The sequence below is a fragment of the Canis lupus genome, chromosome 5 (genome assembly GCF_011100685.1).
Source record: "Canis lupus familiaris isolate Mischka breed German Shepherd chromosome 5, alternate assembly UU_Cfam_GSD_1.0, whole genome shotgun sequence".
Taxonomy (NCBI): Eukaryota; Metazoa; Chordata; class Mammalia; order Carnivora; family Canidae; genus Canis; species Canis lupus.
The window spans coordinates 47,013,862-47,037,094 of NC_049226.1; the positions used below are offsets into that span (position 1 = coordinate 47,013,862).

General features: G+C 35.0%; 1 protein-coding gene across 7 annotated transcripts in view; it reads left to right on the plus strand.

The window, feature by feature from the left end:
• The window catches only part of ITGB3BP (integrin subunit beta 3 binding protein), a 70,640-nt gene that overhangs the window by 22,294 nt on the left and 25,113 nt on the right, over positions 1 to 23,233 (plus strand). For all 7 annotated transcript variants that reach the window (XM_038537298.1, XM_038537301.1, XM_038537296.1 and 4 more), the window contains one exon: positions 14,322 to 14,457. In XM_038537298.1, the coding sequence (XP_038393226.1) occupies positions 14,322 to 14,457 (136 nt within the window). The remainder of the gene's footprint in view (positions 1 to 14,321; positions 14,458 to 23,233) is intronic.

A 23,233-nucleotide genomic window follows, 5' to 3' on the forward strand; every position in this document is an offset into this window, starting at 1 on the left:
TACAGGATAGTGGGATTTTTTTTTTATCTTATGAAGAATTTCAAACAGAGACAAAAATAATGCACTCCTGTTCATTACCCAGCTTTGATAATTATTAATACAAGGCTAATCTTATTTCATTTATACTCCCATACATATGTCAGTACTCCATACTAGATTATTTTGAAACAAACCTGAAATATCATCTATAAATACTTCAATAATTATTTTTAAAAGATAAAGACTTTATTTTTTTATTTTATTTTTAGTTTCTTAAAAGATTTTATTTATTCATGAGAGACATACAGAGAGAGGCAGAGGCATAGGCAGAGGGAGAAGCAGGCTCCCTGCACGGAGCCTGTGCAGGACTTGATCCCAGGACCCCAGGATCATGACCTGAGCCAAAGGCAGATACTCAACCACTGAGCCACCCAGGCATCCCAAGATAAAGACTTTTTTAAAACTATTATAGTATTATATTTCTCAGAACTGATGATAATTCCTTAACCATCAAATGGATAGTCTTTGTTCATATCTTCCAATTATCTCATGTAATTTCTAATAGTTATTTTAATTTCAGCATTTTTATTGAGAGAAAATTCATGTAACATTCATCATTTTAAAGCATACACCAGTAGTTTATCTTATACTCACTATTTTGAACAACCATCACCACTATCTGATTCCCCTGCCCCTACCCCCCAAATCTTATATCTATTAGCAGTTAATTGGTCCTAATTTCTTCCTCTTCTCTTTCCCTGGCAACTGATTTACTTGCTGTCTCCATGGATTTGCTCATTCTGGACATTTCATATAAATGGAATCATAGAACATGTGACCTTTCATGACTGACTTCTTTCATAACATTTTCATGTTTCATCCATGTTGTTGCATATAATAGTACTTCATTCCTTTTTATAGCTGAATCATGTTTCAGTTTTCTTAATTAGATACCTAGGAGTGGAATTGCTGGGTTACATGATAATTCCATCTTTAACTTTTTAAACTGTCAAACTCTTCTATAGCAGCTGCACTATTTTACATTCCCACTACCAGTGAGTGAGGGTTCCAATTTCTCCAGATCCTTCTTCCTATTATCTGACTTTTTGATTTTAGCCATCTTACTATGTGTGAAATATTATCTCATTGTGGTTTTAATTTACATTTCCTTGATGATGTTGAGCATTTTTTCACATGCTTAATGGCCATCTGTATATTTTCTTTGAAGAAATATCTACTCAAATCATTTACCCATTTTTATTTTTTTATCTTATTTTTTTTTTTAATTTTTATTTATTTATGATAGTCACAGAGAGAGAGAGAGAGGCGCAGAGACACAGGCAGAGGGAGAAGCAGGCTCCATGCACCAGAAGCCCGATGTGGGATTCGATCCCGGGTCTCCAGGATCACGCCCTGGGCCAAAGGCAGGCGCCAAACCGCTGCGCCACCCAGAGATCCCCATTTACCCATTTTTAAATAGGATTTTATGTTTTTACTTTTGTGTATTCTGAATACTCTCACCTTATCAGGTATATGATTCTCTGGGTTGTCTTTTCAACTTTCTTGGTAGCATCCCTTTGATTCAGAAAAGTTTTAAATTTTGATGAAGTCCAGTTTACTTCTTTAATTGCATGTACTTTTGGTATCATATCTAAGAAACTATTACATGATTCATGGTAATTCAAGTTTTTACTTTGTTTCTATGAATTTTAAAGTTTTAGCTCTTATATTTAAGTCAAAAACCTAATTGAGTTAATTTTTATACATGATGTGAGAGTAGGGCACGGATATTCAGTTGTCCTAGCACTATTTGTTGAAAAGATATTCTTTCCCCCTTTGAATAGTGTTGATACCCTTGTGAAAATCAATGAACTATTAAAGTATGGATTTATTTCTGGACTCTTAAGTTAATAACTCCATTTATCTATATCTGTCTTTATGCCATGACTACACTTTCTTAATTACTGTACATTTTCACAATAAAAAGTTATAATTACTGTAAATTTGAAATCAAGAAGTGTAAAGCCCCTTTTGTTGTTTCTTTTCAACATTGCTTCTGCTATTTTGTGTATCTTGCAATTTCATAGTAATTTTAAGATCACCTTGTCCGTTTCTGATAAACAGCCATTTGGAATTTTGATAGGGATTACACTCAAGCTACAGATCAATTTTGGGAATTTGCCATCTTAACTTTAGTAATTTTTTCAAACTGTGAACATAGAATGTATTTCTATTTATTTTTATTTTCTTTCATTTTATTCAACAATTTTTAAAATTTCCAATATACAGATATTTTTGGTTAAGATTTTTTGGTTAAATTTATTCCTAAATATTTTATTCTTTTTGATGCTAATGTGAATGGTTTTTATAATTTTACTTTATATTGATCATTGCTAGTATATAGAAATACAATTGATTTTTAGGGGTGCCTGAGTGGCCCAGTTGGTTAAGTATCTGGCCCTTGATTTTGGCTCAGATCATGATCTCCAGGTCATGAGATTGGGCCCCATGTCAGGCTCCACACTGGATATGGAGTCTGCTTGGGACTCCCTCTCTCCCTCTACCTCCTCAAGCATGCTCTCTTTTTCTCTCTTTCTAAAAAAAAAAAGAAAGAAAGAAAGAAAGAAAATAAAAAATAAAAAGAAGAAATACAATTGATTTTTTAATTTTATTTATTTATTTATTTATTTATTTATTTATTTATTTATTTATTTATTTTAAGATTTTATTTATTTGTTCACGAGAGACACAGAGAGAGAGAGATAGAGGCAGAGACACAGGCAGAGGAAGAAGCACGCTCCATGCAGGGAGCCCGACGTGGGACTCGATCCCCGGTCTCCAGGATCACACCCTGGGCCGAAGGCGGCGCTAAACTGCTGAGCTACCAGGGCCGCCCCATACAACTGATTTTTGTATATTGATCATCTATTGTGCAACTTTGCTGAACTCATTTATTAGCTCTAAAGTTTTTTATAGGTTTATGGTGTTTTATACATCAGATCATGGCATCTGCAAATAGGCAGTTTTACTTCTTTCTTTCTAACTGAATGCCTTTTATTTCTTTTTCTTGCTTATTTTCCTATCTAAAACCTCCAGAACAATGTTGAGTAGAAGTGACAAGAACAGACATCATTGCCTTCTTCCTGATCTCAGCAGGAAAGCATTCAGTCTTTTACCATTAAATACGGTGGAAGCTGTGGGTTTTTCCTAGATGCCCTTTATCAGATGGAGTTTCCTTCTATTTCTAATTTGTTGTTCCTTCTATTTCTAGTTTGTTTTTATCATGAATATTGGATTTTTGGCAAGTGCTTTTTCTACATCTACTGAGATGATCATGTGGGTTTTTTTCTCCCTTTATTCCATTAATATGTTGTATTTTATTTTTTATTTTATTTTTTTTTAAGATTTTTATTTTTTTATTCATGAAAGACACAGAGACAGAGAGAGGCAGGATCACGCCCTGGGCCGAAGGCAGGCGCTAAACCACTAAGCCACCCAGGGATCCCCAATATGATGTATTTTATTGATTGTTATTTTTAAAAAATAAGACTTGATGCCCAGCATGGAGCCCAATGCAGGACTTGAACTTATGAGCCTAAGATTAAGACCTGAGTTGAGATCAAGAGTTGGATACTTAACTGACTAAGCCACCCAGGTGCCCCATATATTGATTGGTTTTAACCAATCTTGTTTTCAGAGGATAAATCCCACTTGGTCATAATGTATAAATCTTTTTATTCAATTCTTATTCCAGCTCGCCAGTATGTTGAGGATTTTTGCATCTATATTCATAAGAGATATTGGTTTGTAGTTTTATTTTCTTGTGATGTATTTGCCTGATTCTGGTATCAAGAGTAGTTATGGCCTTATAGAATGAGTTACAGCGTGTTCCCTATTTTTGGAAAGAGTTTGAGAAAAGCTGATGTCCATTCTTCTTTAAATATTGGTAGTGGGACACCTGGGTGGCTCAGTTTTTCAGCGTTTGCCTTTGGCTCAGGGCATGATCTCCGGGTTCTGGGATCGAGTCCCACATTGGGCTCCCTGCATAGAGCCTGCTTTTCCCCTGCCTATGTCTCTGCCTCTCTCTCTTTGTGTGTCTCATGAATAAATGAATAAAATCTTTAAAATATATAAATCTTTTATATATATATATATATATATATATATAAATTATATATGTAGAATTCCTCAGTGAAGATCTCTGGTCCTGGGCTTTTCTTTGTTTGAAGTTTTTTGAATATTGATCCAGTCTCTTTACTTTCCATTGATGTATTCTGATTTTCTGTCTTACTAGGTTGTATATTTCTGGAAATTTGTCCATTTCATCTAGGTTGTCTAATTTGTTGACATAAAATTTTTGTAGCACTCCCTTATAATTCCTTTTATTTCTCCAAAGTTAGTTGTAATATCTCCCCTTCATTCCTGATTTTTGTAATTCTAATCTTCTTTGTTTTCTTCTTTCTTTCTTGGTCAGTCTAGTTAAAGTTTGTTGATTTTCTTTTCAAAGAACCCACTTTTGGATTTGTTGATCTTCACTATCTTCTTATGGCCTTGTCACTTTTTTAATATTAATATTTCATATTTGTTTTCTTCAGCTTCCTTTGGGTTTAATTTGCTTTTTCTAGTTTCTTAAGGTGGAAGTTAAGTTTATTGATTTGACAGCTTCTTTCTTTCTTCCTTTCTTTCTTATTTAAAATAATCCCTATGCCCAATGAGGGGCTTGAACACACAATCAAGAGTCACATGCTCTACTGACTAAGCCTATCAAGCATCCTAGCTCCTTCCTTCCTTCCTTCCTTCCTTCCTTCCTTCCTTCCTTCCTTCCTTCCTTCCTTCCTTCCTTCCTTCCTTCCTTCCTTCCTTCCATCTCTTCCTTCCATCTCTTCCTCCCTCCCTTCCTTTCTCTTTTTGAGAGAGAGTGGGTGAGCAGGAGTGGGAGGGGAGCAGAGGGAGAAGGACAAGCAGACTCTGTGCTGAGCTCAGAGCCCAATGTCCCACATGGGGCTCCATCTCACAATCCTAAGATCATGACCTGGGCCAAAATCAAGAGTCACACATTTAACCAACTGAGGCACCCAGGTACCCTTCTTTCTTTTTGGATGTAGATGTTTGTTTGTTTGTTTGTTTTTTGGATGTAGATGTTTAAATTTCTCTCTTAGAACTGCTTTCTTTGCATCCCATAAGTTTTTATATACTCTATATTTCATTTTTGTTCTCCTCAGTGTGTTTTCTAATTTCCATTTTGATTGGTTATTTAGGAGTGTGTTGTTTGATTTCCACATATTTTTGTATTTTCCAACTATTATTTTGTTACTAATTTCTAATTTAATTCCACTAGGATCAGAAAACTCAAAAGAACACTTAGAAAAACAGATGAATCACCAAATCAGCAACTTAGGAAGCTTTATAAGTATCAGACAATAAAATAACTAGAAAGGAACATTGGAAATGACAAGAACCCTGGGTCAGACACATCACCTGACACATTCTGTTGTATTTTCTCTATTTCAACATAGCGATACAGTTTTGCAGTGATTTTACAGCTTGTAAACTAAACCCTTGTTCTTCTTTAGCTAATATGATACCATAGTTACTACTACAGCAGGACACTGGCTTCAGTACAACAAAAAAAAGCCCTAACTAAAGAGTCTTTCTAGAAGCCAACCAGGAAAGGTCCAGAATTGTAAGGATTTTCCTTCTTGCCTTTACATTCATTCATTCATGGGCAGCACAGATGGATACAAATGTATCATTCTTAAAACCTTTGCATACCAATTTAGATCTTTAGTACACACGCGCGCGCACGCACACACACACACACACACACACACACATACATGAATGATACCTCAAACCTAATCCAGTGAAGGATGAATATGGATGTGAAGCAAGTCCTGTGCTCTAGAATTAGAGGTTTGAAATAAGAATACTTTATTATATATATAGATGATCTTTCATCCAACTTAGCTTCCTCTCTAGGCCCTTCACTTGGCTCAGCCTCTATTCATACGCAGCACCAGCTTCTTATTTATACTCATTCCCAACCTTCCAGTAGAAGGAGATTGAGTCATGGAACAAACCAGTTAAAACCAAGCATCCCATGAAACATTTTCAAGATGAAGGAATTTCAAGAGAACACTGTGGTAGAAAAGTTAGGTAGTTCAATATGCTATATTCCCCCAAAAGATAACTGATAGAAGAGTCTAACCCACCCCCAAGAGATTCCCTCCTGAAGAATGTAATGGCTTCTGGGTTGGGTCCATCAATTTTGTCTCATTCTGAATCTTTTCACTCTGGCATAGGAATTATTATTATATATCCTTTTTTGAAAGGAAAACAACTTCCCTATCTAGGCCACTTTCAGAAGCTTAAGATTGTGGGAGTTTCAAATAAAGTGTACAAGTTCTAGGGAGATTTTCCATGAAAGCCTGTGTTAGGATAGCAGTGTTGGAGTTCCTTTGCCTCATTCCTTCCCCTCATCAAGAGAGAAGAGGAGATGATGCTATGGATCCTGAACTAAAAATTATGGCAGTACCAGCTGCCCTATACTGACCCTAGCTATCCTGCTTTTTCTACTGTTTTCTGATTGATGCCTAACCCTTGAACTTTTCTGATTGCAGAAGGATAGTCACTTACCCACCATGGCAAAATTCTATGCCTCTAGGAATAGGGCAGGTCTGTGAATCTCATCCTTTTCCTGAAAGTAAGCTGGCTTTCTCTGTGATGTTGGGGCCTGCTGGGCTTTCAGTGGATATGAGGCCATCATATGGCCAATGCTCTGATAGAAGTGGCATTTCTTGGGCTGGAGTAGTATGCATTCCTTGGCATGATAGTCTAGACATTCATTTGTAGTACCAGTCTTATTTGCATATGTGCTTCTGCATGTTCTTCCCGTTTGGCCACCTCTCATTCCCAATATTGAATACCCTACCAGGTCTGGACACAGATTCCAGGCCCTTGCAGACTTCTTATAGGTGAACTCCAGGGGCACCTGGGTGGCTCAGTTAGTTAAGCATCTGCCTTGGGATTAGGTCATGATTCCGGAGTCCTGGGATCGAGCCCCATGTCATCAGGCTCCCTGCTCAGGGGGTATCTGCTCCCTTTGATACTACCCCCTCTCATGCTGTCTCACTCTTTCAAATAAATAAAATCTTTAAAACAAACAAATAAATAAATAAAGTATTTTTTAAAAAATGAAGTTGAACTCCACTGCCTTGTCCTCCTTCCTTCAAGCTCTGGAAGCACTCCATATCAAGTGGCATTAATATTCTTATGATATGCTAGTTTGGTTAAGGAAACTAAAATTCAGAGTAAGTGGTGTACCCACAATAGCACAATGTCCACAGCTAGGACACAGCAAAACTATTATATGATCCCAGGCTTCCTTCCATATAACACAACTGTTTTTCCTTTAGTGTAATTACTTAAATGCTTTATGAATCTTCATTCTCTTTGGCAACATCTAATTTCTAATACCCTTTTTGGTTCATATTATCTTTACAGTTGATTAAATATATGATAAATTTTTAAAAAATATTTATTTACTTATTTGAGAGAGAAAGGGAGGAGGGGCGGATGGAGAGGGAGAGAGAGAGAATCCTAAGCAGACTCCCCACAGAACAAAGAGCCCGATGTGGGACTCAGTCCCACAACCCTGAAATCATAATCTGAGCAGAAATCAAGAGTCAGACGCTTCACCAACTGAGCCACCCAGGCACCCTTGAATTGTTTTTAAATATTGGGCTGAGTCAATAGGAAAAAAGAAAGTCTTAAATATCCATATGGAAAAAAAAATAGCCTCTATCTTTATCTCACTCGATGCACAAAAATTAATTCAAGAAATGTCATAGGCATAAAGTAAAAGTTAAAAGCATCAAGCTTCTAGAAGGAAATATAAGAAATTATCTTTGAGGACAGCCTTGGTGGCTCAGCGGTTTAGCGCCGCCTTCAGCCCAGGGCCTGATCCTGGAGACCCAGGATCGAGTCCCACATCAGGCTCCCTGCATGGAGCCTGCTTCTCCCTCTGCCTGTGTCTCTGCCTCTCTCTCTCTCTCTGTCTCTCTCATGAATAAATAAATAAAATCTTTGAAAAAAAAAAGAAATTATCTTTGAGACTTAGAGTAGGCAAAATTTCATACAACAGAAGTACTAATTATAGAAGATAAAGTTAGTTAGACTTTATCAAAATTAGAAATTTCTACTCATCAAAAGACACCATTAAGAAAATGAAATAGGCAAGCTGAGGATTGAGAAGAATATATTTGTCATGCATATATCTGACAAAAGACTTGTATCTACAATGTATAAATAAACAATTAAAAGACAGTACAGGGCACCTGGGTGGCTCAGTGGTTGAGTGTCTGCCTTTGGCTCAGGTCGTGATCCCGGAGTCCTGGGGTCGAGTCCTGCATCGGTTTCCCCATGGGGAGCTTGCTTCTGCCTGTCTCTCTCTATTTTCTCCCTGTGTCTCTCATGAATAAATAAATAAAATATTTTTTTAAAAAGTGCAATAAAAATGTACAAAAACTTAAACCAATATATCACAAAAAATATTTAAATGGACAGCACATGAAAAAGGTTCAACATCGTTTATCATTGGAAATACAAATGAAACCCACAAACGGATACCATGCCTGCTCACTAGAAGAGCCTAATAACAAAACAGAGTGGCTTTTAAAAAACAGCAGAACTAGGGGTGCCTGGCTGGCTCAAGTGGTAGAGCATACAACTCTTGATCTCAAGGTCGTGAGTTCAAGCCCTATGTTGGGAGTACAGATTACTTTAAAACACACACACACACACACGCACACACAAGAAGGCACCTGGGTGGCTCAGTCAGTTTAATGTCTGCCTTTGCCTCAGGTCATGGTCTCGGGGTCCTGGGACTGAACCCCATATCAGGCTCCCCACTCAGTGAGGAGTGTGGTTCTCTCTCTCCCCTTTCCCTCCACTTATGTTCATGTGCTCTCTCTCTCTCTCAAATAAATAAATAAATAAATAAATAAATAAATAAATAAATAAATAAATAAAACCTAAAAAAAAAAAACACATGAGAATGACTAAAACAGTCAGTCTTAAGGTTGCTAAGGTGTGGAGCAGCTGGAACTCCATTTTACTGATGGGAATTTAAAATGATAACAGGGAGTACCTGGGTGGCTCAGTAAGTTAAGCATTTGCCTTGGGCTCAGTCATGATCCCAGGGTCCTAGGATCAAGCCCCACAATTCCATTCCTAGCTTTCCCAAAGAAATAAAATGATGTATCCACAAAAGACCTGTACAAGAATGATTTTTTTAAAAAAGACTTACTTATTTATTCCAGAGAGAGAAAGTTTGCATTCTTCGAGTGGGAGAAGGGGAAAGGGAGAGAATATCAAGTAGACTCCCCACAGAGCCTGGGGATCCTGACCTAGGCTGGATATCATGACCTGAGCAGAAATCACCAGTTGAAGCTTAACTGACTAAGTCACCCAGGCACCTTGACATATACAAGAATGTTGTTAGCAACTTAATTCATAGTAATCCCAAAATGAAAATAACCAAAATCACTTTCAGTTGGAGGGTAGAAAAATCCTGGTATATTTATTTTTAAAAAGTACTATTTAACAATAGAAAGGAACACACTACTGCCACATGCAACAATGCAGACTATCTCAAAAACAGGTTGAGCAAAAGAAACCAAAACCAAAATTTACATACTTAATTTATGTGAAGTTCAAGAATAGACAGAGGTATCTATGATTATAGAAATTAGAAAGTGGTTACCTATGGGCTAGGAAGTGGAATTTGAGTGGAAGGATGTACAAGGAAACTGGAGATGGTTGAAATGTTCTATATCTTTGGTGATAGTTGCATCAGAGTATACGATTGTCAGAACTCTTAAGGTGATCATTTAAAATCTGTGCATTTTAATGTATGTAAACTATATTTTAATAAACAAACAAAAATATATTTGGGGTGGAATTCACTTTATATTCCGAAAAATATGAGGGTATGTGAAAGAATGATGGGAAACAGCCATGAAAACATTTCATTAGCGTCTTACTGAGGGTTACATTCAAGAGAGTTACAGAATAGTGTTATCTTTAATATTAAAATTATTATTTTAGGGATGCCTGAGTGGCATAGTCAGTTGTGTCTGACTCTTGGTTTTGGCTCGGGTCATGATCTCAGGGTTGTGGAATTGCGCCTTGCTTCGGGCTCTGTTCTCAGCGCAGAGTCTGCTTAAAGATTCTCTCTCGGGACAGCCCCGGTGGCGCAGCGGTTTAGCACCGCCTGCAGCCCAGGGAGTGATCCTGGAGACCCTGGATCAAGTCCCACATCGGGCTCTCTGCATGGAGCCTGCTTCTCCTCTGCCTGTGTCTCTGCCTCTCTCTCTCTCTCTGCATCTCTATGAATAAATGAATAAAATCTTAAAAAAAAAAAAAAAGATTCTCTCTCCCTCTGCCCTTCCCCTCACTAAAAAATAAATAAATAAATCTTTAAAAAATAATATTTAAACATTTTTAAATTGCAGAACAATAATGAATATAAATAGAAATACCAGTGTCTCAACTTTTTTAGCCAATGTTTTCTTTTTTCATTAAATTTTTTTATGAGTAAAATTTATATATTGTAAAATCCACAGATCTTTAAAAAAACAAACAACAAAAAAACCCCCAAAATCCACAGATCTTGAGTGTACAATCCAATGAGTTTTAATAAATGTATACCCCTGTGTATCAAACACCCAGTCAAGAAATAGAACATTTCTATCACCATAGATCTAATATATTGGTTATAGTTTTTCTCTGCTATCTCTGTAAGATCACTGAGATTAGTGCAAAATACTTTTGTTTCCATAACTATCATTACAAATAATAGCAACGAAACCCCAGCATTATTAGAACCATGAAGGATGATAATCATAGTAGCTGATAAGAAGTTAGTTGATCTCTAGGGCTGTTCTAAGAACCCTAGGTCCAAATTGTGAAAAGTACCTGAGACAGCTAGTATTTAGAGTGTTATAATATAAATTCCTTAATAGTACTAATAATGGATAATAATATCTTAGGTAATACATTCCAGTGACCTAATTAACCAGTGTGAAGGTTATAAAGAATTATCTCCCTTTAGTTGCCTTAATTTTTCTTTTGTTTCTGGTTGTCCAAATATCTGTAGTACCTGTGTTTTAAATATTTCAGTGATAACATAGGATAGTACTTCATAATAATAATAGCAGACCTTTTCCATCGTATTTCACCCCAAAAAAACCCTTAGTACTTTCTAGACTGTTTATAATAGCTAAAAATCAATGAAAAATAGGCACCTTTTTTGTAGAATGTGCTTTAAACAAAGTGACAAAGCAAGCTACAATTTGTGAAAGATACTAAAGGAAAATGTCATCTATATTTGAAATTATGAAGCGAACATTCATTTCTTTTTTTTAGAAAAATCAATGCCCAAAATTTAGTTTTGCTAATATACAAGATTTGAACTCTTTATAAAAGTACAGTGATATTTGGGCTGATCATAGAATCCTTTTTTAATAATGACATTAAATACCTCTAAGGAGTCACTAAATATTACAGGCAGTTATAAATTACTATAGAATTGTGACTTACTGATTTTCCTTTCCCTAATTTTATTCACATCCTGAATTCCTTCCCTTCTCTGGCCAAATCTAGTCTTCTCACCTTTTCTTCCTCTGTTTTCTAAGGATCTGGGAGCTAGTACTCATTGCTAAGTGGAAAGAAGGCTGGACTTCTCAATTAGTAGCTCACTCCTCCCTGAAATCCCAATTTTAACTGTTCCTGCTGTGGATTACATAAGTTCTAGGATCATTTTTAAGCATCTTTGGGGTTTTAAAGTTAGAGGACCTTGATAAAACTTTGAGGGGAAAAATCTTAGAGAAGTAAGATTATGCCTTTTTGTATATCAGTAGCCAGATACATAAAAATGTGTTATTTACTAAAGAACATATAGTAGGATAGTGGGGGAAGGTAGATTTTCATTTATCCCTCTTTGTATAGTCATTGTAGACACATATTTTTCCTTTTAACCAACACAGGTGGCCAAAAATAGAAAGCAGAAGAGAAGCCTCAGTATTTTTTCTCTCCCCGCCGCCCCCCCCATGAAGGCTCAGTATTTTAAGGTGAAGGGGGAAAAATACACACACATGTGTGCACACGCAGACTTATGAAAGCTAGAAAATGGCTTTCAAAGAAAAATGTATGATCTATAGTTGTAATGTTTAGATATCTGGCAATTGAAAAAATAATTTTTTGGTAAAATAGGAAAACAGATTGACATAAATGTACATTAGTGTAGTGACTTTCATTTCTTGTACATACACAGTGAAATAGTTCTGGGCAATAAATTCTTGGAAAGGTAGGGTAGGATTGGATAAATGTCATAGTTTATGACTGAATACATATAAACAGGTGAGAACTCAAGATGGAGAGGTAATAATAACCCCTGATAAAGAGACTTAAAACCTTTTCACCCTACAAAAAGATTGCTTTAGAGTTAGAACTTGATATTACAGTTTGATTTTTAAAAAAGATGTTGGTTATATTTGTGGCTACTATGGATACATAAAATAAAGAATGGAAAGCCTTCTGTTTCCCCAATATAAAAAAGTATTTATCATTTAAAACCTTAACTGTAAAAAAAAAATTGATGCTATAGATTCTAGAACTAATATCAAGATTATTGTAAAAGGTGACACAGCCACTATTTCTGCCAGGGTGTTTTAGAAATAAAGAATCATTGACAGTGGAGAATTATATAACAATTTCAAGTCAGCTACCAAACTAAAGTTTAATTCTACAACGTTGGCAACTTCATAAGCCATCAGACCCTTTTTTTAATCCCCCAAATCCAGCCTGGTAGCACTTCTAGATTTCAGGTTTTCACACCTTTTATTTCTGCTTATCTAAGCCTCACCCTTCCTCCTCACAAGAATCCTTCTATAAGATTATTACAGCCCACTTTGATTTTCCCTTTCCTCTCAATTTTTGTAGCACTCATACTACTATTAGATCTCTTCTCTGCTGTTTACGAGGCCAGAACAATTTGTTCTCTTTCTTTGTACACATTAGTTAGCAAGTGCTGGGTGATTAGTAAGCATTACAGAAAATAGTTTAAAAGGAATTCAGAACAGCAAGCAATTAATAGTGTGATAAATGGTGTTTGGAGGAATTGGATCATAAATGGGACCTAAACTAAAGTAAGATTTGATCCTGGTAAAGAAAGAAAAGGCATTCTAGCCTAGGATCACAGAATGAGCTGAGGCCGAAGTGTGCATATCTAAGTGACTGGGACTACAGGTGTCATTTCATATTAGATTAATTAACTAATGAACAAATGAATGAATTCAGAGTAGGGTGGCTTGGCCAAGGTTACTGGACTATTCCTTTTAAATTTTTTTTTTTTAAGTTTTTTATTTATTTATGATAGGCACACAGTGAGAGAGAGAGAGGCAGAGACACAGGCAGAGGGAGAAGCAGGCTCCATGCACCGGGAGCCTGACGTGGGATTCGATCCCGGGTCTCCAGGATCGCGCCCTGGGCCAAAGGCAGGCGCCAAACCGCTGCGCCACCCAGGGATCCCTGGACTATTCCTTTTACATCATTCATTCATCACACATTTTTTACTTTTAGGGTACAAGATGAAGAAATATTTATTTTCAGGAATTCAAATTTTAATGGGGCAGACAGAAATATAAAAACTATTAAAATAATTTTTAATTTTATTGAAGACAGTAGTTTCCAATAAGAGGTATGCACAAGGTGTGTAGGAACACGGAGGAGAAAGCTGCAGAGAGAATAGGGGGATATCCTGAAGGAAAGGCCAAATTTTCAAGGGCTTTAAATGTCATACTCCATCATTTGAACATTATTTTGGTTATTCTTGAGACAAGTCACTGTGTCAGAGCAACTTTATGAACGTTTAAGAAAGCACTTACCCTTCCTAGGATTTCCTTGTGGGTTTTACTAAGAAACTTCTGAGAGTTTTCTTGGCCTGGCTCCATAATTATACTTCAGGTTTAGCAGACAGCAAAAGTCAAGATAAAACTGGAAGAGTCAGCATCTCTAAACTGTTTGGAAATACCATCTCAGAAGGTAGTAAACCTTTAATATTATATTTTCACAAATATCAAATTGAGATGCCCTAATTAGTGTGGAGAGCTGAAATATCTACAAAGTGATATTTGAGTTTATTTACAAAGGTGATAATTGAGTACATTTAAAATCTGAAAAGAAAGAGCAAGGAAAATAATACTGGTTTGAATTTTGCAAGTTTTAAAAGCATTCTCAAAGAACTAAACATAAGTATTTTTGTCTCAAATATTTATTTTCAGTCATTTAATTCTTCAAAAATCACAAGGAAGAAAAGTATTAGAACTTATTCTCCAACAACTGGAACTTGTCAAATGAGCCCATTTGGTGCTTCTGCAAGCTCTGAAGAACAAGAGCACAAAAATGAACCATCAAACGGTTAGTTGAACATTCTTTTCCATTTATTGTAATATTTTTCTAGTTATTGGTTAAATCAGAATTTTTATTTAATAATCTATGGATCTTGCAGCTTATTTTTTTCTTTTTTCTTAAGGAATTTGATGTAAAGAAGGCTAGAATATAGGTGCTACTTTGGATATAAATGTAAACTTTCTAGGTACTTATTTTAAAATGCTACTGCAGACTTTGTTCTCTTACTATCCCATCCATTAAATAGAAATTATGGTCTGACTGCCTTCAGCTACTATCAATTATAATGGTTACAGATATACCCCTTAACAAGCTATCCATCATGTGCATAAATTGAAGAGCATATAATTCAGGTACTGCTGTACTACAGTTTAAGAGAGATACTTCTAAATGTTATTTTTATTCATGTTGTCCATTTAGTTTTATCCACATTTCGTTTATCTTTATATAGCCTGCTTTTATTATATTTCATTACCTTCTTTTCTTTTACTATTTTAAATACATTTGCAAAAAACTTACAGTTTTCCACTAAAGAATAACCTAATTTTAATATGAAATTGTTTATTTAAAAATATTGTTAGTTTAATTTAATATATATTTCTTATTCTCTGGTAGTTTATTGCTAAAATATTTATTTAAAAGATATATGAATCTAGATTTCATAGATTTAATTTTTAATATTATAAAAGGTCATGAATCATTGACATGTCAAGTTTCTATAATATAAAATTCTAAGTAGGCTCAAATTTAATAAAATATATTTTAGATGTGCTGTGATTAGCCTAATTCATATTTTATTGTTTAACATTTATTGAGTGCTAAGAATATACTAGAAGCTACACAGAAACAAAGAAATCTCATTTTACCTAATTTGTTGTAATGAAACCCATAATGAGATCTTAAACTTTTGAATGACTTTTATTTTACTTTAATCAAATGCTTTTTATCTTACAGCTATTACTATTAGGTTTGCTTTCACAAAAATGTATGAAGATGTATACATTTTCTTCAAGCTCTATCTGTTTTTAATACACTTAATATATCCTTTGTTTAAAATTAAAAATTAGTGCCTTAGAGATGGCACATCTCTATACTGAAATATGAATAGATTTTAAGTGGATACGTACTTGATTTCCATATTGAAATTAAATATGGACTTAAGGGAACATTCCTTTTGCCCATAAAAAGATTAGTCACATGATCCCGGTTGACATTTAAGTGGATAATTATACATATTATTGTACTAAGTAAGCTCTTTTTTAAAAAGTCATATAGCAAGGGTTCCTGGGGTGCTGGTAATATTCTATTTTTTAACTTATATAGTGGTTACACTGGTTCATTAAACTATATATATATGTTTCATACACTCTGATATATATGTCTCACATACAAAAGTCTCAACATAGAATTCTCTAGGATCTTATATCACATTATGTCACTTGTAATCATTACATTGCTTGTCCTAATATTTCATCTTGTACATGTTTAGAAATAAGAAAGCCTGATTCTTATGAAATAATTTAAGTTCCAAATGATCTCATAACTTCTATTAACAATTCTCAGTTTTTAAATATTGTACAAACATAAGGTGCAACTGAAATAAGCACTTTTATTTAAATAGCATTTTCAAGGGCATTTTAGGTCCAATTCACTTCCCATTACACTTAGGATATAATTTAAAACCATATCATGACTTTTAAGGCCATACATCATCAAATACCTGACCATCTCGTCTGTCTCATTTTCTGTTACCCTTCCCATGTTTACACTACTTTAATAACTCTTACTTTCTTGCTATTCATCAATCATGTTAAACTCCTTCCTGCCACAAGGTCATTGCACTTGAAGGTCTCTCAATCTATATTCCTTCTGGAATTCTCTTTTTCTAGGTATTTATATGTACTTTCTATATACATTTGAACTGTGTACTATGTGAACAGGTGACTTAGTATTAAATTTAAATACATTCGTATTTATAAAAGAAAGAAAAATCTATTTCTATGTCTTCCCTCTACTTAGAGTCTATATGTGGGCCAAAAATGAGGTGAGTGATTCCAGTTCATACATTTGAGATATATATTTATTTACTTATCGTCATATATGTTTCTCATTGTTATATATGTTTGTATGTGTATCATTATATTGCTGCCCTCCCCTACCCCTTATCAAATTTCTCCAAACTATTATGCTTTTCAGTAAAGAGGAAGGATGCATCAGACTTATTAATAACTAGAGTAGAAGGATAAACAATAAATTTGCATAGTCAAAGAGAGTATTAGAGAATTAGACAATAGATTAGATCTGTAGAAATCATCCAGACTGTAGCAATGTAATAACATAGAGAGATAAAGAAATGGAGAATATGATAAAATCATAAAGAGAAATGATGAGTAGAATAAGAAGCTCCAACATATGTCAAATAGGAGTTCCACGAGGAAGAAATAGGGAGAATGGGCTGAGGCAGTATTCTAAGATAAAAGGACTATCAATTTTTCATAATCTCAATTTCACAGTTAAGGAAAGATGAGAATTTCCAGGTTGGAATAGCATACTTAGTCTCAGCAGGATGAATGAAAATAAATCCACACCTAGTCATATCACAGTAAAACTATAAACTATGAAAGACAAAGAAAATTTTAAAGGCCACCAGAGAAAAGACATATAACCTACAAGGGAATGACAGACTAATAGTGAATTTCTCATCTGTGTCAACAGATTCCAGCAGGAAGTGGAATAATACCAACTAAAAATCACAACTGATTTTTTTTTGCTGTTCAGGAAGTGAAGATGAAATAAATAAAGATTTTTTTCAGACAGAGTCTGAGAGAATTTACCATTCATAGATACTCCTTGAAGGGACTACTAAAAAACGAACCTCATATAAGTAAACTGAGCCTCAGGTAAAGGAATGGAATACAAAGAGCAATGGTGAAGAAAATAAATTAGCAAACATGTTAGTAAATTTAATTTAAAATCTAATTATAGGGACACCTGGGTGGCTCAACGTTTGAGTGTCCGCCTTCGACCCAGGGCTTGATCCTGGAGTCCCGGGATCGACTCCCACATCAGCGTACTTGCATGGAGCCTGCTTCTCTCTCTGCCTATGTCTCTGCCTCTCGCTCTGTCTCTCATGAATAAATAAATAAAATCTTAAAAAAAAAAAAAGTCTAATTACAGAAATGTGACTACAAATTCTGCTGACTATAATGCAAAAGACAAACAATTTGAGATGGGATTAAAAGCAAATAGGCTGTAATGGCATGGAATATTGATGAGGGAACAGAAAGGAGCTAAAGTGTTTTAAGATTCTTATAATCTTTAGAGAAAAGAGTATCTGTTAATTGACTTTGTAATTTTTTTTTAATTTACTTGCCTGTAAAAAATGGGGAAAATAATAATATCTGACTCAGAATTCTTGTGAGAATTAAATAAAGTAATATATAGAAAGCACTCAGAACAGTGCCTGGCGTGTAGTAGGCTTCCAATACATATTTCCGCTGTTTTTATTGATATCATTATTACTTAGTCTTTAAAAAAAGACATAGGATAATTAAATGTAAAGGGAGAGAAAAAATATGTATTAGCTTTAAAAAAATAAAGAATAGCTGGTGTAAGAATATTGGTATAGACCAAAATAGACTTTAAGGCAAAAAGCCTTATTGAAGATGATAGGAATCTTTACCTAGTGAGAGAAGGAAAGAGTCACTACCAGAAAAAAAAATCCTGAAACTATGTGCATCTAAAACAAAAATAAAACCTAATGAAATAGGGCCAGATTACAAAGAGAGACTCACAGATCCCTAGTTTATAGAAAATGTTAAAGTACCTCTTCAAAAACTGATGAAATAGATAAAACCTTAAGAAGGCTATAAACAATTTGAACACAGCTAAGCAAACGTGATCTAATGAGCTGTGGTCAAACAAGTCTGATACCCAGCACGTGATAAAGCATGACCTAGAACTTTTACAAAACTATAACCAGTTTGCAATCACAAAGAAGTCTCAACATACTAAAATTGCTGTCACATTCTCAACCAAAATTCTGTGCAATTAGGAATCAGCAATAAGGGCAGCCCCGGTGGCGCAGCGGTTTAGCGTCGCCTGCAGCCCGGGGTGTGTGATCCTGGAGACCCAGGATCGAGTCCCGCATCGGGCTTCCAGCATGGAGCCTGCTTCTCCTTCTGCCTGTGTCTCTGCCTCTCTATTCGCTCTCTCTGAATGAATAAATAAATAAATATTTAAAAAAAAAAAAAACAAAAGGAATCAGCAATAAAAAGGCAGCCCTGGGATCCCTGGGTGGCGCAGCGGTTTGGCGCCTGCCTTTGGCCCAGGGCGCGATCCTGGAGACCCCGGATCAAATCCCACATCAGGCTCCCGGTGCATGGAGCCTGCTTCTCCCTCTGCCTATGTCTCTGCCTCTCTCTCTCTCTCTTTCTCTCTCTCTCTGTGACTATCATAAATAAATAAAAATTAAAAAAAAATTAAAAAAGGCAGCCCTCTAAAAATTTTAGCCCACAAGTTTGGAAACCTAGAGCCTTCTAAATAATCCATTGTTCAGAAAAATCAAAATGGAAAATATAAAATATTTAGAATTGATTGATAATGACAGCAGAAAACACAGGAAAACTTTACACCTAAACACTGCATTATACTAAAAGAGTTCTTAGTGGAAACTTTATGCTTATAAATGCATGTATTTAGAAAGGAATAATGATTGAAAACAAATAAGCCAAGCATTCAGTTTAGAAGGATGGAAAAAGAATAGAACAAATCCCACAAAATACAAGAAAGGAAATAAAAGATATAAAGAGAAAATATTAAATAGAAAACAAGGCAATGATAAAGTAACAAAATCAAAACCAGATTCTTTGAAAAGACTAACCAAATGGTAGACCTCTGGCAAGATTGATCTCTTTTTAAGTGAGAGAAGGAACAGACAATATGTATTTCTAAGGAACTGATAAATTACTATGAGTTTAAATATATGATGAGCAGTTAGATATATGAGCCAAATGCTTCTTAATGTGGTCCACAATCTAATTTGGGTGAAAGATTTTAAAACTTACCATTCTGCTTCTTAAATATTAATGTTTTAGTAGCTAAAAAGCAATTCCAATTTTCTCATTGATACCTTTCTATTCAATAATATAGGTAATATTTTAAGAATATTACATTTCTTCCATAGGATCAATAAAGGTATTGAATTTTAAAAAAAGGAACCATTAACATTGTTATTTTTCATGAATTGATCCTCTAAAGAGATTCTTCACTCTCCACTCTTGTTTAAAAATAATAACTTAGTTAATTAAAAGAATATATGATTTTGGGATCCCTAAGTGGTGCAGTTGGTTGAACATCAGACTCTTGGTTTCTTCCTTGATTTCATTTCATTCTATCAGCAACTTTATCTCCCAATAACTCTTTTTAGAAAAAAATTACTAACCAGTGTTTAATACATTAGACAAATCACGTGAACCTCTCTGAGTCAAGGTTTTCCTCAACTCATAATTTTTGGTTTGGGACCAAATGATGCCTAAGATGCATACCCGCTATAAACTATATGTGTCTAGAAGCAGCATCATACCAGCCTAAACCTGTTTAAAGAAGCATAGCATCCTGCTTAAGAAAACAATCTTAGTAGCCAGATGACTGGCATTAGATCCTGACTCTGCCGCTTACTATCTTTAGGGCTTGGGTAAGTTATGTGGCTATTCTGTGCCCTATGTTTCCTCATCTGTAAAATGGGAATAAGAGTGACCAATTCAGTGCACCTCGGTGGCTCAGTGGTTAAACATCTGCCTTTGGCTCAGGTTGTAATCCCAGGATCCTGGGATGAAGTCCAGCATCAGGCTCCCCGCAGGGAGCCTGCCTCTCCCTCTGCCTGTGTCTCTGCCTCTCTCTCTCTCTCTCTCTCTCTCTCTCTCTCTCTGTGTCTATCATGAATAAATAAATAAAATATTTAAAAATATATATTTTCTGTTCTCTGATATTCATAATATCACTAAGTTGGTTCAGAAACTGATTAACAATAATTTCCCTCATTGTTACTTTGGATCTTATGGCTTCTCTCCAAAAACAAAAAAAAAACCAAAAAAATAAAAACACCCAAAAATCAAAACCAGTATCATAACTAAATTATTCAAAATAGTTTTTAATTCTAAAAAGAGAAAAACTTGTGCTTTAGAAATTTAGCCAAAGTACTAGTTACCACTCTTGTTTATTAACTTTCCATTATTTGACTCGTCTACATCCTTAAATTCCAATAGTAAGAGTTTATTTAACAAAGGATTAAAGGGAAAAACAGTAACAATATTTTATTGATGATTTTAAAGAACTCTGAGGAAAAAGTCTATTAAAATCCATTTCTCGGGATCCCTGGGTGGCGCAGTGGTTTGGCGCCTGCCTTTGGCCCGGGGCGCGATCCTGGATATCCGGGATCGAATCCCACGTCGGGCTCCCGGTGCATGGAGCCTGCTTCTCCCTCTGCCTCTCTCTCTCTCTCTCTCTCTCTCTCTGTGTGACTATCCTAAATAAATAAAAATTTAAAAAAAAAAAAAAAATAAAAATAAAATCCATTTCTCAAAAAATAAAATCAAGCTGGATATGAAATCCCATGATACACATGAAACCTTATTCTCAGAAAATCTTTGCCTAAAGGTTAATACTAATTTCCTGACTTTTGTGCTATGCTATTTGCATTCAATAAAGCTCCACAATTAAATATTAAAATATTTTGTTCCTTTAACTGTAATTAATTTTCACATTTTAGAACCATTAGTCAATAAAGTTAGGTGAGAAATAGTAAAAGAATGCTTTATTTGAATTTTCACCAGGTGTTCAATGCCTGCTGAAACATTTTTATTATTGTAAGGGGATCAGATATCTTGTCCTATAAAAAGTAATCAATAGCCTAATAGCATTAATCTCGATCTTCTCATGGAAGGACTTATATTTCTAATATACTTTCCAACTGTTAAATAGGAGTTTTAATATCTCTGAGAATAACATTTGGATCATTTAGCAGAGACTGGACTCTAATATATCATTAAGAGTATTCCAGTTACTGAGGTGCCTCAGTGGCTCAGTCAGTTAAGCATCTGACTGTTGATTTTGGCTCAGGTCATGGTCTCAGGGTTGTGAGACTGAGCCTTGCATTGAACTCTGTGGCTTAGGGTTCTCTTGCTCCCTCTCCCTCGGTCTCTCCTCCCCCACAATTAACATGTGATAAAGAGCTACACGTGAGCCAACGGTGGCGCTAAACCGCTGAGCCACCTGGGCTGCCCAGAAAATATACTTTAAATAAGCTTTTTCTCTAGTAATAGGTGCAAGTAAGAGTAATGGATTAAAAATTAAGTGAAGAAAAAAGTACAAACCAGCATTGGAAAAGTCTGTTCCAGACATTAATACGTTAATAAATTACATTTGAAAATTTAAAGAAATTGCCTTTGTGTTATCTGTGTACTCGGTACTCGGTTTCTGGTGTGTGTGTGTGTGTGTGTGTGTGTGTACTCGGTTTCATCTAAAAGTATTGGATCTTCCTGCTGTATTACATAGAGCTATACTATCCTATACATATACATATAGAGCATTTGAAATGTGGCTTATCTGATTTGAGATGTGCTGCAAGTTTAAAACACACCAGATATCAAAGGCCATGTGAAAAAGAGAATATGAATGACCTCATTAATAATTTTATATTATTATGTGTTAAAATATAGTATTTTGAGTATATGGGGTTAAATAATAAAAATTTATTTCACCTGTTTTTCCTTTGTGAAGAATAAGGACATTGAGTTAAGTAATAGTTCCTGTGCCAGTTGTTGAACAAATGGAACAACATGAAAATACAAAATGTAAGGAGGTTGTCACCAATGATGCATTTTAAAAAATTTTTTCTCTGGACTTTTTTTCATTAGTAGTAAAAAGTTTGGATTATTCATTCATTTGCTTGCTTATTCATTGAATAAACATTTACTAAAGGCCAGTACACATAAGCCATTAAGAAACTTTTTGCTAATATGTCCTCAAATACTTATTATACATCAAATTGTTTAAATTTTATGGTGTACTATAGTATGAAGTACAGTAGAACCAATGAAAGGGAGAGCTCATAAAACAATTATCTATTTGACCACCAGTAAGTGCAAACATATCCTACTAGAGCTATAAAATCAAATTTACATTTCAACCTCACACAGAGGATCTTTCCAAGAATTTACTAAGTCATTATGCATTTTTTCAATATGCATTTTAAAGTCAAGCACATTTATCAAATTTATTTTACCGTGACATCACTGGAAACTCACTATTTTGTAGATGTTAATATCACCGACTCCTTGTTAACTTTGAGGCAAAAAATAGGGGTGAAATAATACAAAGTGGAAACTTTAAGATGACATTTTTTATTAAAATATTTGATGAGGGATCCCTGGGTGGCGCAGCGGTTTAGCGCCTGCCTTTGGCCCAGGGCGCGATCCTGGAGACCCGGGATCGAATCCCACGTCGGGCTCCTGGTGCATGGAGCCTGCTTCTCCCTCTGCCTATGTCTCTGCCTCTCTCTCTCTCTCTCTCTCTCTCTGTGTGTGTGACTATCATAAATAAATAAAAATTTAAAAATATATATATTTGATGAAAGTATCCTTTATCTAGTAAAGATTTTTTTCTGTATAAAGTCATCATGAATAAAAATTGGGATATTGGGAAATAAAAACAATAGCTATTGAAAAGTTGATAATAGTGATTCCCAAAGCAAATTCCAGGATACTTGTTATTTTCCTACTTCCCT